General features: G+C 42.7%; 1 protein-coding gene across 2 annotated transcripts; it reads left to right on the top strand.

Annotated features, from left to right (window-relative positions):
• Positions 1–5,920: 5,920 nt before the first annotated feature.
• LOC143302052 (uncharacterized) lies at positions 5,921–16,327 on the top strand. 2 transcript variants are annotated; one of them, XM_076616544.1, is made up of 8 exons: positions 5,921–6,103; positions 6,277–6,340; positions 7,230–7,263; positions 9,394–9,483; positions 10,555–10,692; positions 11,290–11,481; positions 14,481–14,627; positions 15,763–16,327. In XM_076616544.1, exons 1-8 carry the CDS (start codon positions 6,031–6,033, stop codon positions 15,856–15,858), a joined length of 834 nt encoding a protein of 277 aa, XP_076472659.1. In that variant the 5' UTR covers positions 5,921–6,030; the 3' UTR covers positions 15,859–16,327. The 2 variants fall into 2 exon arrangements, with proteins under 2 accessions (XP_076472659.1, XP_076472658.1); XM_076616543.1 differs by having other exon boundaries at positions 5,922–6,103; positions 14,451–14,627.
• The last annotated feature ends 34 nt before the right edge of the window (positions 16,328–16,361 follow it).

The following is a 16,361-nucleotide window of genomic DNA, read 5'->3' as shown; positions in this document are numbered from 1 at the left end:
TTTGGGGTTTTATCATAAATTTTATAATCATCGGCAAATATTTTGCAGCAACTACTAACATAGTCTGGGAGGTCATTTATAAATATGGTGAATACTTGCACATCTGGTGAAAAACTATTCCCAACCCTTACCTTCTGACTTCTCCCTACCAAGAAAGCCTTTGGTAGTTTGTTGCGAAAAGCTTATTTGGTTGTCTTTTGGCCCGTTCTAATCAATCAATTTTCGTGTTTTTGTTTTTGTGTGACACTACCTTCCAACACCTCTGTTTAGGTTCCCCCCCCCCCCCCCCCCCCCCCCCACACACACACACACACACACACCCCTCCTCACTCTCGCGTGTGTGTTTTCATAAGTACGTCATTGATGACGGCAAAGATGAAATGACAAATCGCTTTACATTGCGTCACAACTGTGATTTGATGTGCGCTTGGAATGACGTCAGACCATTGCCACAGAAGCATCGCGGCGTTGACAGACAACGAACATCAACTGCAGAGCGTCTAGCCCGTCTAGAGGTGGGTAAGTATCAGACCGCTCAACTTTTTCTTTCTTCAAACATCCAACAGCTATTGTTCCCTCGTGGTAATTCTTCTGCGACATCAGTGAAAAAAAAAAAAAAAGTCGAATGTTAGCTATGATCAAAATGTTTAATCGGAGCCGTGAACAACAAAGAAGAACAAGCGGCAGTCATTTATCTAAAGATGAAATAACTGTCTGGGATTTACTTCTACTTTTCATTGATTAGTATTTTTTTTAACCCCCCCACCCCCTCTCCCCAACCCCAAATCAAACCTTAAAAAATAGGAAAGATCATTGTTTTCTTTGTTTATTACCTTGAAACGTTGAATATCTTGACTTGACTTGACTAGACAACGGTTTAGGCCTCTCCCGAGGCCTGTTCGTGTTCCTAAAGAACTATTACTGAATTGGTTGCATGCGTGGCGAGCGCGGCTAGACCAAATCAGTTGCCTGACAAGCTGGGTTGTACAGACCAGCTCTTAAAGGCGTTGACTGATGGCGCCAGGACCACGGAGTCTGGTGTCACTACTCTGTTAGAGAAATAATTCCCCCTGACATCAAGGCGAAAGCAGGGTAAGGGATGATATGATCAAGACGGCAATAGAAACAATGTTACATGATGCCGCGATACGAGCACGGGCAATACAAAAGCTCAGTATCAGTCTAAAGGACAGTACTCGTACCAAGAGACACCCAGTAAAACTGAAAAAGACATTCACCAAATCAAACTTCTTTTCACACTTATAAGTTTTTACTAACAGGATTGTTAACGTGTGGAATCACATTGTCACTGCAGGAACACTTAGCATTTAATGATTCATTAGATAAACACTGGAACTTGTGGAAGGATTATCAGTGGATTCCCAAATAAATATCTCCATAAGAAGCTAGCCATGACAACAGTAATTGCGCACTCTTATAGATAGTTGAAAGGGGGGAAAAAAGTCCTAATAATCAAGCAAAATGTTGACAAAGCCTATGAGCTGTGACACGACATAATATATGACTTTTTTCTTTTTCTTTTTATAAATAATTCTTCCACATAATTGCGCAACAAAAACAGCAATAATGATAACGGTAACGTATTATTCTGGAACATCCTGCCTGAGGACGTGGTCACAGTCCCATCAGTGAAACAGTTTCAAGAGCAGGCTTGACACTTTTTGGAGAGGCAGCCCAGCTGTCTCTGATCCAGTATGTATCTGCTAGTGTGTTGGCAACCTGTTACACACACATACCACAGTACTAGTAGTAAGTTATGGACCGTGTCAAGGCCATATTGGCCTAAAACACTGATTTTTCAACTTCAAGTAAAACTGGCGTAGTGGTATTCGTTGGCATATCCTTCAGTCTCGGCACTGTTGTCCTCTGGGTCAGTGATGTTTCTCATGGCGCAGCGTCGCTTGTTGCTTGACAAGCCAATTCAAGAATGCCATACGGTCTCCCACACGGCTTAGCGCAGACCAGGTGTGATGCTCGGATGATCTCTCTGCTGTCAGACTTTGCCCGGGCTTCCTTAATTCATTGTCGTGTCGCCTCTGACTTTTGGGTACTAATTGTCTCTTCAAACTCAGAGACTGACGCCTTTCTGCACTGTCTGCCGCCAGGATGATCATTCAGAGGCTGCAGCTTCCCACGTACCTGGGTTGATGCCTGCGATGGGGTCTTCAGGTCTCCTTATTGACCGTTCATGTCCTTGCAGCGACTTGAAGTCAGTGGGGTCTGCCTGCGGGACGCTTTCAATTCCCTGACTGGAGTCAGTTCTTACAACAGGAGATCCCTTTAACTAGAGATGGAGGCCTTTCTGTATTGTCTGTCTGCCTCTGGCTAGATGATCGTTCAGAGGCTGCAGCTTCCCACGTGCCTGCAATGCCAGTGGCCGGGGTCTTCAGGTCTGTGTTGACGGACCGTTCATGTCCTTGCAGTGACTTGAAGTTGGGGTGTCTGCCTGCGGGATCTGAACAGATCCCAGACGGGTGTTCGGCCGCGTCCATAAACACTAATATCTCCGGGCAGGGAATTCTACTCAGTGTCTATGACCGCGTCATCCATTCCCACGACTGACGTGTCCCAACCAGATAGTAATGAACTCAGTATAGTAGACTATACGTCAGTTACAGACAAGCCAGGTAGTAATGACCAATGGAAAAGACAAGACAATGTGACATATTCAGCCTCCTCAACTCACTGATGGAGTCAGCGAAAACTGAATTTGAGAGTGAAAGGGAAAAGCCGGGGGACAGTGAGCCGTGTGTGTGACGTTTGTGACTGATGTGTCAGTGTGTGTGTGTGTGTGTGTGTGACGTTTGTGACTGATGTGTCAGTGTGTGTGTGTGTGACATTTGTGACTGATGTGTCAGTGTGTGTGTGTGTGACATTTGTGACTGATGTGTCAGTGTGTGTGTGACGTTTGTGACTGATGTGTCAGTGTGTGTGTGACGTTTGTGACTGATGTGTCAGTGTGTGTGTGTGACGTTTGTGACTGATGTGTCAGTGTGTGTGTGTGTGTGTGACGTTTGTGACTGATGTGTCAGTGTGTGTGTGACGTTTGTGACTGATGTGTCAGTGTGTGTGTGTGACGTTTGTGACTGATGTGTCAGTGTGTGTGTGTGTGTGTGACGTTTGTGACTGATGTGTCAGTGTGTGTGTGTGTGTGTGTGTGACGTTTGTGACTGATGTGTGTCAGTGTGTGTGTGTGACGTTTGTGACTGATGTGTGTCAGTGTGTGTGACGTTTGTGACTGATGTGTGTCAGTGTGTGTGTGACAAGTCAAGATTTTATTTCATGATGGTAAATTGAATAAGCAACAATTGCTTTTTTACATCAAGCCATCAATGAAAATAATAATAATAATAATAATAAAAATAAATAGATAAGAATTAAAAAGAAGGAAAAAGAGAAAAATAGGAGAGAGAGAGAGAGAGAGAGGAAACAAGCAGATGAAGAGCAACAATAACAACAAAATGCATAAATAAATATGTATATATATATATATATATACACACACACACACACAAGAATAATGTGATAAAAAAAATACACAATTGCATTTCCATTTCACACACACACACTGACGCACGCACACACACACACACACACACACACACACACCACTGAACACAAATTCTCGCACACAATTACACCATGCCCATCCCACCCACATGCACATGTGTGTGTGTGTGTGTGTGAGTATCAGCGTGTTATCACATCATGTTTGCCGATTACAAAACTCAACACTTGACCCCGCCCGGGGCACTAACTAACGTACACTGTACAGAGAGAGACAGAAAGACTGCAGGGACTGGAGGAGAGAGCTATTTTATTACTGTGTTGTCGCTGGGACAGCAGTTGCCTCGATGATCTGCTGTGGCCGCGGGGTGGTCGTAATCCGACACCATCGACTAGAGTCATACAATACCGCGGGTATTTTCAATATCTAGTGTCTGATGTACTTTCAGAACTTTTATTACTGTCATTATCAGTTATCCGCGAACGATGACAACTGACCGGAATTTCTCAGCGATTCAGTTCAACTTGAGATGTCAGCTCGGTCAAGTACAGTATCCGGGACACCACTGACACCTGTCCGACGTGTTCTTAGTGACACTTCAGTTGTTGACGTTCAGCTTCTTACGTATACATTACCTATATTATACTCCCACCCAGGTGGGTGGGCAGGGTATTCAACACCATCATTGCGGTTACGTGACATTGTCCAAGTCACTCAGCTATGATGTTCTCATTTGCGTCTGGATGGGTGGGCGGAGACTAACTGGCTTGTTTCAGTTTAGTATCAGTTACGATGCACGTATTTTGTGATCGCCTCAGTAACATGTAAGTCAGCCATTCATTTTGTTTACTGGTACTTATATTTTCTGCCACGCTTCACCGCTGAGGTAAGCAGTGCAGGCCGGGGTCTAATGTTGACGTGAGGGTTTCGTTCAGCCAGTGTTGGACGTTTCGTTTCAGTCTCAGGCTTGTTGTATCAATACTAGAAACGGCTGTGTGTGTGTGTGTGTGTGCACTGTGTGTGTGTGTGTGTATGCGCCAGTGTGCCGTCCCAGAGTTTGTCAGTGTATCTGTGTGCCGCGTGACACGGTGTGCCGGCGCGGGCGTGCGACGGAGTGAGCCACGCCACGGTGTATGGTGTGTGTGAACCGAGTAGCCGTTCATTCGCACTGACGTCTGCGACCAGTTTATATAATAATGCAGCTCAGTTCTCATAGGACCGCGGCATCCCACGTTTATTTAGTCTTTACTCGAGGAGTGAAAGCTCATCCACGATAAGAACGAGAGAGAGAGAGAACTGAAAAGAAAGCATTGGAAACGGACGACGAAAAGAAAGGGGTGTGTGCGTGCCGGGGGGGGGGGGGGGGGGGGGTGTCCACTGAACTAGAAATAGACTCGATGATATTTAGATCAGTAGGGAGAGTCACTGAGACAAAGGGAACTCAGTGGGGAAAAATAAACAACAACAACAAAACAACAACAAAAGCCAAAGCCTCCATGTTCCCTCGTAACCCAGAACTGACCGGCCGATTCAGTTTGCTTACAGCTGGTTCCGTCTAGCGCGGGTTGCACACACTGACACACACACACCCACATCCACACATTGGCACACACACACACACACACACCGTGCTACACATACACGTACACCGCGGCACACACACACACTCACACAGAGGCACACTGTGCCGGGCACAGGCTCACACTCAGTATTGGGTGACATTGTAGCACAATTTGTGCGCACGCGTTCTACAAAAATCACACGGATTAACATTTCAATGTCTGCAAATCTTTCGAAATTTTCTTTCCTTTTTTTGTATACTTTTTTTTTTCTTCTGCTTCTTTTTTTTTTTTTCCCCCTGAGAGTTTACCTTTCACAACGGGTTAAACAAAACAAAACAAAAATAATTCATCGTATGGATTTTCCCAGAACAAAGACACTTTGAAAAATATTTCAAAGTCCTTTCCCCACTCCCACCCCCTCCTCCCCCTCCCTTACACACACACAGACACACACGTCGTGGCGTGTTGGGCAGACAAACGTGATTCACCACGCCTTGTTCCTCACACAATATTGCGAGCTGTCACATGGCGTTTCCGATCCAACAAATGACAACTCATCCCGAATGAAAAGAGTAGCAGTTTCAATTTTTTTAAAATACGTATGATATATTAAATCCCAAACTTTGTTGTTGGTTTCATAGTTTGTGAGACAGAGAAATATATGTGTATTAACATAAAACTAAATATTCATGTTCATTGTGAGCGGGCGTGCTTCACGTTGATTCGTTTCATGAATCATCCGAACCCATTTTTTTTTTCACCGTCCACATGGACCAATCATCATCGGGGAAGCTGAAGAGCGCCGACCAATCAAAAAAGACCTCCGCTTTCTCTCTCTTTCAGGCATGCGAAGATCAAGCTAAAGCAGAGAGATCCATCAGACCAGTACTACCACGTCGTAATTTTACCATCAAACCGGCTAACGGCGAAATTTCCATCATGGCCGATGCCGAAGTAACACAACCAGAGAAAACCGAAGAAGTGGAAAAGCCAAAGGAGAAAAAGATCATTGGTAAGTTTCTTAAATTTTATCTTACTTTGCGAATCGTACCGCACCGGATAGACCGCGTGGTCGTCAATGGCGAACGGGTCTTTGTGTGTGTGACCGGTCTGGCTATGGATCGTGAAAAAACACTGTCTGTCATCGTATATAAGATAATGATATTCAGTTATTTTCTGTTTCAGCTGAAAAAATCAAAGGCACCGTCAAGTGGTTCAACGTGAAATCTGGATACGGTTTCATTAATCGGTAAGTTAGCAACATGTCGGGTGTTAACGTGTTCTTGTTTAATCACGTTTGCCAATCCCCCTTGTATCATGATTCAGAGATCGACTTACCCACCCCGCTTGTTTCGCTGAACAACTTTTCTCCATGTTCGTAACACACCGGCATCTTTTGATGACGGATTGTGGAAGAGCCAGACAAGATTGTTCCGATTGCCATTTTGTTGGTCGGGCAGGCGACCGGCGGGTTTGACTGCACAAGATCTGTGGGCCATCACCTTTTTTGGCCTGCTCGACTCGCCGGCACGTGTCTTTGTTACAAATTGTTACGGCTGAGTTCGAGTCGTGAAGGTCGCGCGGTGGTGCAACGTGCATTGGGCTCATTTTCTGCAAAATCGCTGATGGCTTTGTCGATGATGGTGATCAGGGATCAGAATGATGACAAATTTGACTTGGGAACAGTCTGTTGGGCTGGGTCACGGGAACTGGGTCACAGAACTGGGTCAGACACTGTCTCAGTGTCTGCTTTTGGAAGGGGGGTGGAGTAAGGGAGATGGCTGGCAGAACTCGCCTTCATTCAAGCTTAGTTTTGTGGCCCTGTCCATATTTTTTTGGTGTTTTTTTTCTCCTAGTGTTGCCTTAATGAATGGCAGCTATATTTATTATTCTTTCCATAATCTGTTCTTTTGTGCACATGGGGAGGGAAAGAAGTACAATAATGAAAAGGCATGGGGAAGGGATATATGTGGATGCACAGCTTTTTGAAAGAATATCATTTTGTCCTAAATGGGGAAACTTCCCTCCTTTTGTTGAAGTATTATTTCCTTGCTACCCAGCCTTGTAAATTGTACATATTATAGTTAGGAAAGAAGTTTACAAGCTGTAAAACTAAAGCATTCTTTTCTCTGTTGCAGTAATGACACCAATGAAGATGTTTTCGTCCACCAGGTAAGTTTGATTTGGTGACATTGATCAGTCATATACAGTGTGTGCTTTGTCTGTATATGCACATTCTATAAGATCAGTTTTTAAAACTGATGCTGTACTGTATTTTGGACAGGTGTGGCTAAAACCATAAAATTAACATACTAGGTTTCTGTCACTTATTTTTTAAATATTTTTTTACAGTCTATAAATAATTTGTATCAGCTATAGCAGCATAATTACAAAAAACATCTCTGCTTCATTTTGGTCCAATTTAGTCTTTGTGAAATACTGTGATAAATAAGTGTTTACATGTTTGAAATACAAAGGAGCATATTTGAAATTATAGGGTCCCGCACATTGAGAGTTGTGTTGCTGGTTTCTGACTGTTACGCTGCTGGTCGGGCATCTGCTTGGCAGATGTGGTGTAGCGTGTATGGATTTGTCCGAACGCAGTGACGCCTCCTTGAGCTACTGAAACTGACTGATGTTCAGCACCCCCTCTTTGTCACTGTTTTCACCACCAAGTGATGTACACTACAATGCAGCCACTGTTTGCCTGTTCCCAGGAATATATCATTCATGATGAGAAGAGAGATTCCTAGCTTAATTTTCCTAAATCAGATACACATGTGCACACGCACACCACTGTGAGGATGGTTTGAGTATAACTCATTAACTGTAAGGAACAAAATGCCTTTTTTAAGTTTCAAAATACAAATCCTGTCAGATGTGCTTAAAGAGTAGTGTCTGTATTTTCTAATGAGGTAACACCATTATGATTTTAATCCAAGTATATATTTTCAAATGAGGAAACACCAGTATAATTTTAATCTAAGTATATATAATCTGTATGAAAGTGAAGGCTGTAGCTGTCTGTTCAACTTAAAAGTTCAATAACATTGAACTTAGGCCAACGTGCAAAATGGCAACTGGGACTCATGCTGTCAGTTTTAAAATCCACAGCAATCGTGCCTTCTATTTTGTCATCGATGTTCAATAATAAGAAACCAAGTATGCTTTTGCCATTGTTTCATTGCTGTAGCACATATTTATTCAGGGTTTGTCCATATATTGTTGTAAAGGTACATTAAAATTCTAATCTGAGAAAGCCTTTGGTGAGTAAGAAAGATCTGATGTGTCATCTACATGCTTAAGAATACTGGGATTTTTGGCTGTCCAGGGAAAGATGCATGATCTGACTTGTAAATGAGACCAAACTGGGTGTTCTCATGTTTATATATTGGTTTAAAATGTCATCATTGATTACTTTTGTGCGAAAGGACTTTTGGTCACCAAAGAGTGTGTGAACTTGGGTCAAAAGCTTTAACTGGCTTTGAAGTTTAGAACTGGATCTGTTTGTTGTGATTTTATTACAGAATTTTCAATGTAAATCTAACTTCGGCTAAAAGCTTTAAGTTGTGAACTGCATCTGTTTGTTGTGATTGTATTACAGACTTTTCAAAGTAATCTAGCATTTTTTAGTCATTTCAGCCAGAAACAGTTTAGTCATATAATCAAGAGATTTTTTCCCCATTTAATTAAGCTTTTGTTTTACACTAAATTATAAAACATGAGTTACTTAAAAGAGATGCAGTAGAACTGTTGTTGTCATGAACAAAAGATAAAATTTTTGTTCAAAAAGATATGAAAATGAAGCATTGAATATGAGAAGCATTGTATAGCTAGCATGTTTGTGTGTGTGTACACTTGGCACTTGGTTTTTTTATCAACTGTGTGGCAGCCAGGTTTTATGCCTGATTTAATTGCCTGTTTTGTGGTTGGCTGGTTATGGCTGTGAAGTGCAGGTGACATAAAATTGGTTTCATCATTATGACTATACTGCAGACAGTGAGAGAAAAAAGGGATCTCTCTCTCACTCTTTCACACACACACACACACACAGAATATGAATATGCCCAGATACGCAGATGTCTGAAGAAGAGAAAAACCAGCACTGAACCATTCCAGAACTGTTTTGTGTTTCTGCTCTAGGCTGGCGTGTCTTATTTAATCTATAAATGTGAACTCGCTGATTCCTTGATTGTTAATTTGCGTTGAAACAGAATAAGTAAAAACTGCGTCTAGAAAGTTGAGTGATTAGGAATGTTCACCTGTCATTGTGTATTGTAATTTTTCTTGTTTCTTTTTCAGACTGCTATCATCAAGAACAACCCGAAAAAATATCTACGAAGTGTCGGCGATAACGAAGAAGTAGAATTTGACGTGGTTGAAGGTGAAAAGGTGAGTTGAGACCAAACTTCTACAATGTATATGTATTTTGTCACAACAAATTCCTGTGTGTGAAATGCAGGCTGCTCTTGTGTGAAAGTGCTACCCCATTTTTTGTGTGGGTTTTTTTGTTTGTGTGTGTGTGGGGGGGGGTGGTGTTGTTGGGTTTTTTTGGCCTCCTTGTTTTTTCTGTCAAAATGGATTTTCCTACAAAAAGGACAACTTTTTTTGTTGCCATGGGTTCTTTTACATGTGCTAAGTGCATGCTGCTCACGGGACTACCACCAAAGGCCTGGTGGGGGGGGGATTCAAACCAGTGCTCTCAGATTCTTTCGCTTCCTGCTTGGACAGGGTACCACTTGGCCAACACTCTACACACATGCAAACATACATGCGAAAGAAAAGTGAAAGGAAAAGTTCTTATTTTACACTAAACAAATATATATACATATCTAATTTTTTGCCTTGAGATGAAGCTGCTAAAAGAAAGGATTATTATGTTTACAAACAGTGGTTGAAAAGCTGATCATTGGCTGTTTTGATGTTGTTAGAGATCAGTTAATTTTGCAAGATTTCTTCAACAGTTCAATACATGTTGATAACTTTTCTGTTGTTTTGTTTTCTTGTAATCTGTTCATCCACTATGGTTTCATGTTCATTGATTTTGAGAATCAGTAAGTGGTTTACCATGAGGCCCCAATTGCTTTTGCAGAAATGGGACAACAGATATTGCTCTTGGAAAGAAAAAGAGTGATAGAATACTCATAGAACTGTCAAAAAGGCCTTCAGAAAAGAAAGAAAAAAGAGAATATTGTGAAGCAGACTGTACTGTGGGAATGTGTGCCAGAGAAAGGCTTCATTATCATTATTAGTGTTGAACATTGTGAAGTAAAGGAGGCAGAATGGGTTGGGTGTGGGACTTCTGATCCAGAAGGTTAGGAGAGGCTGTGGCCCCACTTTCCTATGCCAAGTCCTAGACACGGTGAATATAAAATCACCACCCTGACCTATAGTAAAGTATCATGTGCTGTTGTGCTTTTGAAAGGTTTGATCACCATGGCATTACTGTTGTTCTGACTTCAGGGAAACGAAGCGGCCAATGTGACTGGGCCCAACGGTACTAATGTGCAAGGCAGCAAGTATGCAGCAGACCGCCGGCGCTACCGCAGTGGAGGACGGGGCGGCTGGTACCGTGGAGGTTACAGGAGAGGCGGTCGCCGTGTGAGTACCTGGCATTTTAAACCTTTTTTTTTTTCTTTTCTTTTTTTCTTTCTTTTTTTTTTTTTTTAAAGAATCATCAAGCACTCTTGTGTATTTCTTGCCTGAACTCACTCTTCTGTCTTGCTCACTCTTTCTTTCTCCTGCTCAACTCTCCGTTGATTGAGAAATGCAAATGGGGAACTTTGTGAAGCATTCCATATATATTAGCAGACAAAAATTCATATGAGAGTCAGTTGGTTGAATCTTATTTTTTTTAATGTGAATATGTTTTGAAAAGAATTGATTGCCTGAGTGAGTTTCTAAAAAAAGGACTGATTGTCTTAATCTTTTTTGACTCACTTGTGTAAACAAAGTGAGTCTATGTTTTAACCCGGTGTTCGGTTGTCTGTGTGTGTGTGTCCGTGGTAAACTATAACATTGACATGTGTATTAGTAGGCTTTTTGTTCTAAGGAAAATAAAAAGATTTTAGGTGTGAGAGTTTTACGATTGAAAATTTCCTTTTTGGTGTGAGTTTTTACCCATGTAGGCAGCTGCACTCCTTTGTAAGTGACATTTTTTTTAATATAATTTATATGTGTGTGTGTGTATGTGTTCAGAACAACTCTGACAAGGACAAGAGCGAAGGGGAGGAGGAGGAGAAGGACGACCAGGACAAGGGACAGCGGGGAGCGCGCAGACGCCGGGGCGGGCGAGGCTACTTCCCCCGCCGCTACTTTGGGGGACCCGTCCGCCGCTACAACGGCTACCAGGGGGGGCCCATGATGCCTCCAGAGTACTACATGGAGCAGGTGAAGAACACTGGATTTTGCTGTTTCAGGGGTGGGGGTGGGGAGCGCATAGCTGTCAACCATTCCTTCATTTTTTGATTTTCTTCATATTTTTCCGAATTTGAAATTTCCACCAAAAAAAACAAAAGAATATATGGGGGGGAAGGGGGAAAAAACGTGAGAAACTGAACCCACTCGCTGGGTCCGTACACCAATCTATGTTTTTCAAGCCAGTGCTGTTTTACCAACATAGCATTGAGCAGTAAGTCAATGTGATGTGGGCAGCAAATCATCGGAGGGGGGGGGGGGGGGGGACGAGTATTAGCGCTTTGCTTCACAGTATAAGGAACAGGTTTATTTATGAGTTCATGCTGTGCCCCCCCCCACCCCACCCCACCCCAGTACCCCCCCTTCCGAACCTACTCCTTGACAGGATTCTCGAGATGGGCCTGGAATGTTGGCAGCTATGGGAATGCTGGGTGATATGTTTGTTGATAGTAAGTCAGCAGAAGAATAGACAGCGTGAAAGATCTCCTAAAGACCCCAACAACAGAGATAGTAAGTGACCAGAAGAACAGACAGCGTGAAAGATCTCCCAAAGACCCCAACAACAGAGATAGTAAGTGACCAGAAGAACAGAGCGTGAACGATCTCTTAAAGACCCCAACAACAGAGATAGTAAGTGACCAGAAGAACAGACAGCGTGAAAGATCTCCCAAAGACCCCAACAACAGTGTTGATAGTAAGTGACCAGAAGAATAGACAGCGTGAAAGATCTCCCAAAGACCCCAACAACAGAGATAGTAAGTGACCAGAAGAACAGACAGCGTGAAAGATCTCCTAAAGACCCCAACAACAGAGATAGTGACCAGAAGAATAGACAGCTTGAAAGATCTCCTAAAGACCCCAACAACAGAGATAGTCAGTGACCAGAAGAATAGACAGCTTGAAAGATCTCCTAAAGACCCCAACAACAGAGATAGTCAGTGACCAGAAGAATAGACAGCTTGAAAGATCTCCTAAAGACCCCAACAACAGAGATAGTAAGTGACCAGAAGAATAGACAGCTTGAAAGATCTCCTAAAGACCCCAACAACAGAGATAGTAAGTGACCAGAAGAATAGACAGCTTGAAAGATCTCCTAAAGACCCCAACAACAGAGATAGTGACCAGAAGAACAGACAGCGTGAAAGATCTCCCAAAGACCCCAACAACAGAGATAGTGACCAGAAGAACAGACAGCGTGAAAGATCTCCTAAAGACCCCAACAACAGAGATAGTAAGTGACCAGAAGAACAGACAGCGTGAAAGATCTCCTAAAGACCCCAACAACAGAGATAGTGACCAGAAGAACAGACAGTGAAAGATTTCCTAAAAACCCCAACAACAGAGAACTAGAAAGGACTAGGGCATTCCGTTACAAGTGCAGTGGCCAAATGGTTATTAGAGCGCTGGATTCTTGGGCCAGTTTCCGGAGTTTGATCCCCAGTTATTTTTGGTGCACCTGGTGGGTGAAGGGGTGGAGATTTTTCCAGCCCCCCAGGTCCACATATGTGTAGACCTGCTAGTGCCTGAACCGCCTTTGTTTGTACGCAGTCAAAGGGTCAAATACACATGTTAAACATCCTTTTAACAACACATCCTGAACCGTGACCCACTAGTGCAGACTTCCGGCAGGGGTCTGACATTCCTGTCCTGTGCTTACTACCTGTCTATGCGGGGAAAACGAAAGTGGCTACAGCCAGAAGTACGTTGCCTCCCTTTTGCATCCCAGACTAGTGCCCTCTTTTTCCAGCAGCCATCTTGACTCCTGCTCCTTTGCTCCTCAGATGGCTAAGTTTTCTTTACATTTTCTGCCTGTCTATCAATTCCTTGGCATTCTTGCTTTGTGTCAAACTGACTCAACATCCTGTCATCCATATCAGTGTTTGGTGGGTTAGGTGAACATGAAAATACCCTGTATGCACCAACCACAACAGATTCATCTGAACTGAAAGAAGACAGCAAACAGAGAAAGTGGTGCGGCAGCCTAATGGCAATGCACTGCACTTATTGTGATGTGTTCTTCCCTTAAGAGAGTAGTCAGAATTTAACATGTGGAAATCTGCTGCCACAGAAAGTGATACGAAAGAGTTCAGTGTGTTGCCATGCCGTGGTGATGTTGGTTTGTGGGCAGGCACCGGTGTGAGGGTTTTGAATAACCGGTTGTCGGTGTGCTGTGAATGTTACTGTAAGGATTTTTCTCTTCCAACATGTTTTCAAGATTTATTGCTTCAGGGTCAAATGATGTACCACTGGGGTGCACACACTGCATGGTATGTTGTAGAAAAATGTAGAGTGCAGCAGCCCTGTGCTTATGATAGACCATTACAGTAGTAAATGACCTTGTTTGTGTTTTTATTAGCTTTGGTTTTTTGTTTGTTTGTTTCGTTTTAGGTTTTGTTGTTGTTGTTTTTTTTACCTTAAATATGTTTATTAGTGTTTTTAAGTTTTATAATATTAAACAGTAATGCCATGGCCAAATCGGCGAGGCCTATACTTCTGATCCAGTGATCAGGGTTTAAGGTCATTGTTCAGCTTGGTGTTGTGTACTAGCGAAAAAGAAACTTTACTTTGATTTTCCTCACTCCACCCAATTGTGAATGGGTACCTGGTGCGAGTCGGGGAAGGTTAAAGCAGCAAGTGTAGGGTTGGGCCTTGCCTTCCTGTGCTGAGCCCAAGACAGTGGATACAATAATCCACTGCCCTAATGGCAGTGAAGGGCATTGGAAAGTTTATATTTATGGTAAATGTGAGAGGGGTGGGGGGGGTATGTATGTAATAGTTCTTAGGCTTGGCTTGGTCTTTGTGTGGCATATAGAGATTTCATCCAGCGACCGGGTGTCAGTTGTTTTGACTTTTTGACAATAAGCGGTTTTTGCCGCCTTCCCGGTGTTAATGGTCAGGGTCTGTGTCAGATGTGGAATGTTGTTGTTTGTGACCGTCTGCAGGCTCCTTTCCCTCGCCGCCGCCCCTTCCAGCGCTACAACTATGGGATGAACCGGCGAGGCGACTACTACGACCCCAACTTTTACCAGCCGCGTGGCTACGGCCGGGGATTCTACCGTGGGGGCCGGGGTCGTGGACGCGGAGGTCGCGGCCAGGGGCCAAACCGCCGCAGCACAAAGGTAAACAATGTCATGATGGTGGTGTTATAGAAAATGGTATCCATACCAAAAGCTTGAACGGGACTTGTGTTCTTTGTGTGTGTGTGTGTTTTCCAAAAGAAATATACCTGTTCTTGATTCTGGCATGTATGTGTGACTGTTTACAGCATTGTTGCTTTTGTATGCGTACTGAGATTTGCATTACTCCTTTTAAATGGGTTATCCTGGTAACCTGTCTGTTGCCTGTTTTCTCGTATGCCTTTAAAAAAAAAGAGTTAAGATTTAGAAAGAAAAATTTTAAACAGTGGTTGACTTTTCACAACAGATTTTTGAACTGAGACTGAGGGGCAGTTTTGAAAGTAGAACACTCCTTGAAGTACTTTAAAATATCGTTTTTAGACTGAAACCAAAATTCCTCAGTCTTTTCTCATCTCTTTATCAGTGTAACTTACATTCATGGGTGGGAGTAATTCTGTATTCTGTTGAATAGGCAGTTAAAAATATTGGGGGGGTGGAGGGGACTGAAAACCTTTCTCTCTTCTGATAAAATGGCCCCTGGTTCCCCCCAGCAAAGTTTGCAGTAATATTTAAAAAAAGAAGAAAAAAAAGAGAGAATGAAAAAGAAAAAAAAAGTGACTCCCACCCTTGTACATCAGAACACCAGCCTCCTTGCCACCTTCTTTCCTTCCTTGCTTACTGACTATACCTCGGCTGTCCCCCCCAAGCCTCCCACCTCACTACCATAAATATGGTCAGTTCAGCACTGGGGGAGATTTTCCCCTCATCTAGATGTGCAACATTAGCATGCAAACACATCACAGCTACAAACTAACACCTGGTATCATGTTGAAGCATGTGATAGATTATTTTGCATTTGGTTTTGTCTGATGACTGGTGGTCATTGCACAAATGGAGATTGATATCTTTTGATGTTTTTGTTGTTGGTGTGGGGTTTTTTTTTTGTTTTTTTTCTGTAAACATATTTTTCAATAATTAAAACACCACACGTTTTTTCAGCACCTGTAAACGTTTATTGTTGTTGATTTTGCTTTTTTTGTTTTGTATATCTATAAACATAGTGATGACAGTTTATTTTTCAACGCCTTTTGATCATTGATGATTTTCTAAGCCAAAGTGTGTGTGATGGTGTGTTCAGGAGGAAACGAAGCAGGCTGTAGAAGACAAGGAAGTTGAGAAAGGAAGCGGTGATGCCAAAGCTGACGCAGCCACCGAGGATGGCGACAAAGAGTGAACCATCTGACTACCTTCCAACAACTGTCCCATCGTTGGTTCTACGACTGTCTTAGACACAACATCTTATTGAGTGTTTTTATTATTCATCAATTCTTTTTTGTCAGCAAACGCAGAGAAACAAGCCTAGTTGTAAACAAGAACGGTAAGGATGCCTTACTGAAGTCACAAGCCATGCTGGCGTAGGAAAAAGAACAGACGCATGAAATGGGGGGTAGGGGACGATGACAGTGTCGTCCCATGTTGAGCCAGCGTTTTCCCAAGGCTTGAGAAAGATCCTTGATGTTTTCTATGCAACACTTTTGGGGTTCTACACAGCAAATCCCAGCTTGGAAACATTACGTTGAGGAAGCTGCATTGAAAATGAGGATTTTTGTTTTGTTTTTTAATCTGTTTTTAATTCAACTCCGTTTGTGGTAGGTCTCTTTCAGGTATGGAAGTTGTTGTTTTTTTTCTTTTCTTTTAAAAGACAGAAGAAGACAGATCACACACCAAAAGACAGAT

This window comes from Babylonia areolata, chromosome 28 (genome assembly GCF_041734735.1).
Source record: "Babylonia areolata isolate BAREFJ2019XMU chromosome 28, ASM4173473v1, whole genome shotgun sequence".
NCBI lineage: Eukaryota > Metazoa > Mollusca > Gastropoda > Neogastropoda > Buccinidae > Babylonia > Babylonia areolata.
Note: the sequence above shows the minus strand (reverse complement) of the source record. Positions and strands in the feature narration are given on the sequence as shown.